The sequence below is a fragment of the Siphateles boraxobius genome, unplaced genomic scaffold, assembly GCF_051911475.1.
Source record: "Siphateles boraxobius isolate OS27281-9 unplaced genomic scaffold, OSU_SipBor_1 20, whole genome shotgun sequence".
Lineage (NCBI taxonomy): Eukaryota > Metazoa > Chordata > Actinopteri > Cypriniformes > Leuciscidae > Siphateles > Siphateles boraxobius.
This window is the reverse complement of record NW_027508811.1, coordinates 5141963-5150000: the sequence shown is the minus strand read 5'-3', so window position 1 is coordinate 5150000 and position 8038 is coordinate 5141963. Positions and strand designations below refer to the sequence as shown.

Sequence of the window (8038 nt, the reverse complement as noted above, 5' to 3'; positions counted from 1 at the left end):
ATGGCGGGATGCTTGGAGGAGAGATGGTGATTACGTCATTATGTGTCATCCATCCCTTCGCCTCTGAGAACATTTCTCAGCATGAATAAAACATGAGTCACTAACATTTTGAAGCTGCACTTTTTAATCTGCAAATCATGTTGTGTTGATGTTTGTTTTCACTCTCTGTCTTCTTTTTTCCACTTTCGTGTCTGTTTTCAGGGAAATAGAGCTGCCTTGGAGGAAATCAAAACATTCATCCGAAATGAAGTATTGCGTGTATTTGAAGGTACATCATCTGCCACCACTGAGGTGTTTTCACCAGTAGATGAGGGTTTCGGTTCTTTTCATGTATGTTTGTGACAAAACTTTGTTTAGACATTTAAAAGGCACTTGTCAACATTAACAGTACTGCAATGAGCTTTTTACCAGATGGGCTTCAAGAAGAGAACATTTAAGATAAAGTGGAGTGACTTTTAATGCATTACCAGCTTGTGTTTTAATGTCAGCTACTACAGAACTTCGACCTTAGACTCAAACTAATGTTTCTTGAGCACCAGATATTAGAATGATTTCTGAAGGATCATGTGACGCTGAAGATTGAAGTAATGATGCTGAAAATTCAGCTTTGCCATCATAGGAATAAATTGCATTTTAAAAATATATTCAAATAGAAAATGGTTGTTTTTAATAGTAATAATATTACACAATATCACTGTTTTAACTGTATTTTTTTATCAAATAAATGCAGACTTGGTGAGCATAAAAGACATTTAGAGTACTGCAAATGAGCAGTAAATGTATTATACTATTTTTATTCCATATTGTTTACTCTGTTTATTTTTTATATATACATATATTTGTATTATTTTTTAATTGTATCTTTTAAATGTATTAAATAAAAAAAAGTAAAAAAAATTAAATAAATAATTTTATAAATTTTTTATATAATTTTTTTTTTTTTAATTTTTAAATAAAAAAAATTCTTAAATAAATTTCTTTAATGTTTTATTTGATTTGATTTGAGGGACAATTTGCCATTTTGTTAGCTGACAACTCTGTTCCATGACTTTAAGATATATACAGTATAATAATATAATATAATATAATATAATATAATATAATATAATATAATATAATATAATATAATATAATATAATATAATATAATATAATATAATATAATATGGAATCCTTAAAGGGATTGTTCACCCAAAAATGAAAATTCTGTCAGTATTTACTCACCCTCATGTTGTTCCAACCCCGTAAGACCTTCGTTCATCTACGGAACACGAATTAAGATATTTTTGATGAAATCTGAGAGCTGGATCACTCCTCCATACTCCTCCATAGGCTTCTTGAGGAATTGAAACTTGCCAGCCCCGAAAAGTCATTAAAGACATCGTTAAAATAGTCCAAGTGACTACAGTGGCTCAATCTTAAGTTTATCAAACGACGAGAATACTTTTTGTGCGCAAAAACAAACGAAAATAACGACTTTATTTCAACTAATCATTTCCTTCTCTGTTGGCCTCTAGTCAGTTAAACTAGTGTAATTGCGTAGAGCTACGTCACACGTAGGCTCACTATTGGCTGACGCTGGTCATGTGTGTGACGTACAACAACAGAAGCTTACGCTGTTAAACTAGTGAACTTACTCGAGGCCCACAGAGAAGGAAATGAATAGTTGAAATAAAGTTGTTATTTTTGTTTTTTTGCGCACAAAAAGTATTCTCGTCGTTTGATAAACCTGAGATTGAGCCACTGTAGTCACTTGGACTATTTTAACAATGTCTGTAATAACTTTTCGGGGCCTGCAAGTTCAATCCCTCAAGAAGCCTATGGAGGAGTATGGAGGAGTGATCCAGCTCTCAGATTTCATCAAAAATATCTTAATTCGTGTTCCGTAGATGAACGAAGGTCTTACGGGGTTGGAACAACATGAGGGTGAGTAAATACTGACAGAATTTTCATTTTTGGGCGAACTAACCCTTTAATTCTGCTTTTTTTTCAGAGAGGTTTTCAGACAGTTACTCTTCGCTGCAGAAGACACCAGCAGCTATATTAGCCGCACAGGCTCGACAAGGCCCTCCGGGGCCACCGGGTAATGATGGCTCCCCAGGACCCCCCGGAGAGCCAGGACCTCCAGGCTCCCAAGGTAGGAGCCAAAACCCAAAAGACTAAACATATTATGGACCTCTTTACGCTGCTCCTACGATGGTCTTGGCTCACACAAAAACACAGATGTGCAAGACCATGATTTATTTATATGACTCATCCGTTTCCCCAGTATTAAGCTAAGTTTTTTTGCTTGCTTCTCAAGGATTCCAGGTTTTCTCTCTCTCTCTCTCTCTCTCTCTCTCTCTCTCTCTCTCTCTCTCTCTCTCTCTCTCTCTCTCTCTCTCTCTCTCTCTCTCTCTCTCTCTCTCTCTCTCTCTCTCTCTCTCTCTCTCTCTCTCTCTCTCGGTGTAAAAGAGTGTGTTTATGTGTATGTATTGTATTTGGATTTACTGTGTTGGCTGTTCCTCAGATGATTGATTGAGTTACACAGAACTGAGCGGGTTGAGGTCATGTTGCTGTTTTGGCCAAGTCAAGCTTTGAACCTCAAATTTTGATCAAAAAAAGCTGAGGAGTAAAAAAAAAACAAAAGGGTCAGCGTCTATTATTTGAGCCAACAGTATCTAGCTCAGAAGACTAGAAAATGAGCAAGACTGTAATGTCCTTGTCCATGCAAAAAATGGCCGTTCATTGGAATATTATGCATGAGGGCTTCACAAGAATCTTTCCGGCTACGTCAGAGAAGGAAGAAGGCAGATAGCTGCATGACAAAGTGGCATATGGTGCCGAGAGCCTGGCGGGACATATGAAGACGGATGAAGAACCGGCCCAGAATAGGTGAATGTAATATCGCCCTGGACAGACTTGTGAGAGCAAGAAAGATAAAGAGAAGTGAGCGGATGGGGAAAAAAAACACGCAATATCTCACTTTGTTGGATTAAGCTCCGCAAAAAAAGGAAGGGGAGTGAGGAAAATAAGCAATTCTGAACATTCATCAAAGGCTGGCAACTAATGTCCTTCTCCTCTCGGGTTTCTCATTAATAATGACTTGCAGTTTGGTTCTCTCCCTCCTGTCTGAGTTCCTAAGGACCCTTAACTATTAGGACATGCTGCTTTTTAAAATATGAAACTATATGGTGTATATTTGGACTTCTGATAATTGTCCGCAAAAAGAAAATGCATACTTTGGGCTGTGCTGAGTGCGTATACACATCTGTGAAGATTGTATTATTTATATATAGAGTGTTGTTGATGCATTTACAAGAGCGGATGAAGCTCTGAAATTTCTATCACTTTAATATGTATTTGTGTCGTGTGGCACATTTAACTGTGGATTGTGCTTTTGGAGAATGTTGGAGAATATGCTTCTCTGCAGGCACAAGGAAACCAGGGATTTTAACCCTGGTAAATCTTTATTTTTTTTTGTCAGATGTTGACGTCCACCTCAGTGTGGCTTGACAAGGTTTGCGGGTAATATTTCCTCATTATTTCTCGTCATCCTCCGCTGGAGTCTGTCCTCCTTTCGAATCCTCAATTTGGCCACTTTTTTTTGTGATATGCTATATATCACTATGAAGAAAAATATCTCTGCGATCTTGGATGCTTTACACGTCTGTGTCACATTAATTCCACTCTGGGTCAGTTTTCTTGCTAGTTAAACTAAATGAGAATCTGCAACATTAATACTTCTTTGTAGGTGTTGCTCAAGAACGTTTCCAAATGCCGGTGTTGAATTGAAATGCTTATGCTTTTTTATGTCATTTGTGTGCCTTTTTTGGATGCCGTTTAACTTTGACTTATTTATTTTTATTTCAAGTATATTCTTAAAATGAAATTATTTATTGTGTTTCATATTGTTTTTTAAAATGCACATGAACCACATATATATGGTTCATGCGATTTGAGAGTCATATAACATCATAACCTCTAAAACTACTTATGCAACTGTTTTACAAAGCTCAAGTGTAATCAGCCTTGATTCTGTATAACAGATTTTTTGGGGATAACAATTTTTAATCCCTTTGTAACATTTTTTTTTTCATTTAAAGGGTGATGAAAACCTCTAACTTGGTTTCATTAAAATGTATCTAATTGATATTTTACGCTGTATTTTCCTGCATGCCAAGAACATACCCGATTATACTTAATGCTGAGTGAGCAGTTATTATGTGAATAATGTACCAGGATTTTTGATAATCTCAATGCAACATTTTTTTTTAACTAACTGGTGGTTTATATGAGAAAAATTTCATGGAAAATACAATGCCATTTAATGTTGAATTAAATTGTAAATACATTTCTAGAATGTTTTCGTTCTCATTTTTATTTCTCCACAAGGTTTAGACCTTTTTTCTTTCTTTTTTTTTGAGTATGAAAATTGATTTTAAATGTAAGTTCATATAGCAGGGCAAGTATTGTATTGCAGTTCCCCTGCCTTATAACTGTGCAGTATGAACTCCCTCGTCGAGCAGGAGTTGGTAATGCAGTTGTTGTGAGGAAGCCATGATGTGATGCCACAGGTAGAGTTCTGTCCTTCATTGGAATGCAATTGCATTGGATGAATGTATCTGAAGGTTTCGACACACTTTAGTTAGTTAGTTAGCTAGTTAGTGTGTTTGCTTGTGTAAATTATCACCGGTCACACTGACGATTACTGCATTATTTGGCATCTCTTGGGTATTTTCTTTATTAACACTTACTGTGTTTCTCTTTCAGGCTTGGCTGCCTTAAAGGAAACACATCACTAATGCATGTGTGTTTTGACTGAAGGCAGTTTTCCGCATGCTATTAGAAGATGATCTTATGAATGGTTTCTTACTGAGTGTGTGAAAACAAAACTAAAAGATCAGCATCAGCTAATGCGTTTTTGTTTGTTCGTTTCGCCTGCCCGCTGTGTGTGACATGCCGTCCAGCACTGTCAGCATTTGTGGTGCTCTTTAAATACTTTGAAAGCGTGTTTCTGATAGATGGATTTGTCATTACTCTTGAAGGGCTTAGAAAACAGGATGAGACTAGCTGTGTAATGCAACAAATTTGGACAGGGTTTTATGTACTGTTTCCGACTAGCTTTTTTTTAAGGATGCACTTCTATAGAAATGTAAAGTCTGAGATTATCTGAATCTAGAACAGAAGTTTTTGGATGTTATGCCTCAGCTAAACTAAGGCCCGGCAATGCTTTTTCAAAGATGGTAAAGATGGAATACAGTGAAAAGGATTTTAATAAAATCATCACATGACCATTACTCCCCCCTGTTTATATATACATAAAGACTAAATTTATGTATTCTACATCTGAAAATTGGGTTTTTGTATGTTTTACCCCTGCAGGGTATCGAGGGCAGAAAGGGGAACGAGGTCAAATGGGTTTGGGAATTCCAGGAGCTCCAGGCCCCACTGGCCCACCAGGTACAAAATGAGGAATATTTTGGATAAACATTTCAAATTTTGTTGACTCTTTCTGTGACATCTTTCATATACTACTGAATAATTCATATGATTCATGTGCATTAGCATTCACAGTTTGGGGTCAGTAATTTTTTTTTTTTTTTTTACGAAATCAAAAAAGATATACTTTTATTCAGCAAGGACACATTAAGTTATTATAAAAAATATATAATATTACAAAAAAATAATGAATTTCTATTCAAAATAATTGATGTTCTTTTTAAGCTTTCTATTCATCTAAAAAATCCAGAAAAAAAAATGTCTCACAGTTTCCACAAAAATATCAATGACCTGTGATTAGAAATGTTTCTTGAGCAGTACATTAGCATATTAGAAGCATTTCTGAAAGGTCATGTGACTGAAGACTGGAGTAATGATTCTGAAAATTCAGCTTTGACTGAATCACAGGAATAAATAACATTTTGAAATATATTGCAATAGAAAACAGCTAATTTAAATAGGAATAATATTTCACAATATTACTTTATTTTTTACTGTATTTTTGATCAAATAAATGTGGCCTTGACGACCCAACACTTTTGAACTTGAGTGTAAGTCTTTTGTATTTCAGCTCAAGACTTTTCAGAAGGTTTTTTTCCTATAGGCTTCCATAAGAGCATTAGCTTAAAAACGCTTTAATCTTTGTTTTTACAAAATGGGGGATAAATTGAATTATTTTCTCTGGTAATTGACCGCATGCCTGAGATACTCCAAATGGACCTTACAATATATTTAACCCAGAATATTCCTTAAATACATGAGCCGTGACGCTACGTAATGAGTAGAGATAATTAAAAAAACAAATGATCTTGTTTTTGGTTATCACTTTTAAGAGTGAGAGGTACATTATCTCTTACGTAACAGCATACGTTTTTTGAGTTGTAAGGAAAGACAAGCTAGATCAAACTCTGTCATGTAGAACAATAGAAACGTTGCTTTGTGTTTGTGCTGGGGTCCAGAAAGAGACTCGTTGTTTGTAAATACATTTCCCTGATGGCCGTACTTTACACTTTTAACGCTCTTGACATCTGCATCACCCAGATAGCAGCAATTATTTAAATTCGTGCTTTAATGTTTAACTTTTTAAAAGCTTGGGCAGATAATGGCTCTAAACTAAACTAATGACTATGGCATTCTTTAATGAACGGCTCTTTTATAGAGGTACAAAGAGCTCACTGATTGTTCTTCAAGTGAAAAAATACAAAGGAGACTTCTAACTGTGGCTTCTTTATAATTACATGGCACACCGTTATCATTGTGTTCCTCTCTTCCTCCGCAGTTAAAGGGTAACAAGCCCATGAAAAGAAATGTTATTGTGTTTATATTGTGAAATATTTTGTTGTGACCACTATATGGTAAATCAACAACACTCCAGCAACATAGCGATGAATTTCACATAGGCATTTTCTAGTTTCTAGCAAACTTCCTGTTCTTGATTTGTCTACAGGTTCACCAGGAATTGGATTCCAGGGGCCTTCAGGTTCCCCGGGGCCCCAAGGTCCACAGGGAAGATGTAACCCCAGTGACTGCTTCCATCCTCACGCCAGACGGGATGGGTAGAATCCGACGCATCCTCATCAAACCTGATAAGATCCTGGAAACCAATGAACCAGCTCATCTACATAAGCTTCAAATCCTATTCAAAACAAATGTAGGATCCCTGCTGGAGGAGAAGACTCGAGCAAACTTCATCCCCATAGAGCAGCCATGACTGGTGATGTCATTTCATTTCATCATTTATCTCCGTTTCATTTCCTATATTTGTGACCAATGCATTTACTCATTTCCCATGTTTTGTCGGTATGGTGTGAGAATTCTAGTCCCGTCGTTACACTAATCAGAATGGACAGGTTTATCTGAGGCGCTGAATGAGAATTTTACGTGCATTTGCTTATTTCTTCAGGCTGATGTGAAGTCGTTTTAATTAAATTGCGATGGCGCAATGCAATCTAGAACATATGATAATAAATATTAAGTTAATGTAAATAACAGGCATTTTAATTATTTCTAAGATTACATTTTGAGAGGGGGGACTTTTAAAGAAGTGTACTTTCCAGCCCTGCTCGTGAAGGGAGTTTTTTTTTCATGTTTATCACCTCAGATGCACTGATGTTACATACAATAATGGAGCACTGAATATAAAGACATACATTATAAACAGTAAATAAATCATAAAATAATTTAATATATGAATACGTTTTTTTTTATATATCCATTTATTATTTTGTAGTATTTATTTATTATTTTATTTAATAATCATAAATAAGTGTATTTTTAAAAAAATTATTTAAATCGGAAAATGAACACAGACCGAATATCTCATATCATTTCTTGTTCATTTTGTCTTTTTTTATTTTATTTTCATTTTATTTCCATCTTTAAATTAGATTTTGAATCCCAGATCTTCAATGTGGCATCAGACTTTTATGTTCTTTTGTTGTTTTCTTTCTTTTTTGACCAAACACAGCAAAGATAAGAGATTAGAGAAATAATACTAGTGATCCCGCTGTGTTGGCCAGTGCTGGTGAGGTGAAAACTGCTCATGACATTGATACGCT

The 8038-nt window shown here is 35.4% G+C and overlaps 1 protein-coding gene across 2 annotated transcripts in view; it reads left to right on the top strand.

The window, feature by feature from the left end:
* The window catches only part of LOC143744800 (uncharacterized), a 178020-nt gene extending 170554 nt beyond the window's left edge, over positions 1–7466 (top strand). The window contains exons 48-51 of one of the 2 annotated variants that reach the window (XM_077236467.1): positions 202–268; positions 1993–2136; positions 5364–5441; positions 6928–7466. In XM_077236467.1, the coding sequence (XP_077092582.1) occupies positions 202–268; positions 1993–2136; positions 5364–5441; positions 6928–7040 (402 nt within the window). In that variant the 3' untranslated portion in view covers positions 7041–7466. The remainder of the gene's footprint in view (positions 1–201; positions 269–1992; positions 2137–5363; positions 5442–6927) is intronic. The other variant, XM_077236466.1, reaches the window with a different exon arrangement.
* The last annotated feature ends 572 nt before the right edge of the window (positions 7467–8038 follow it).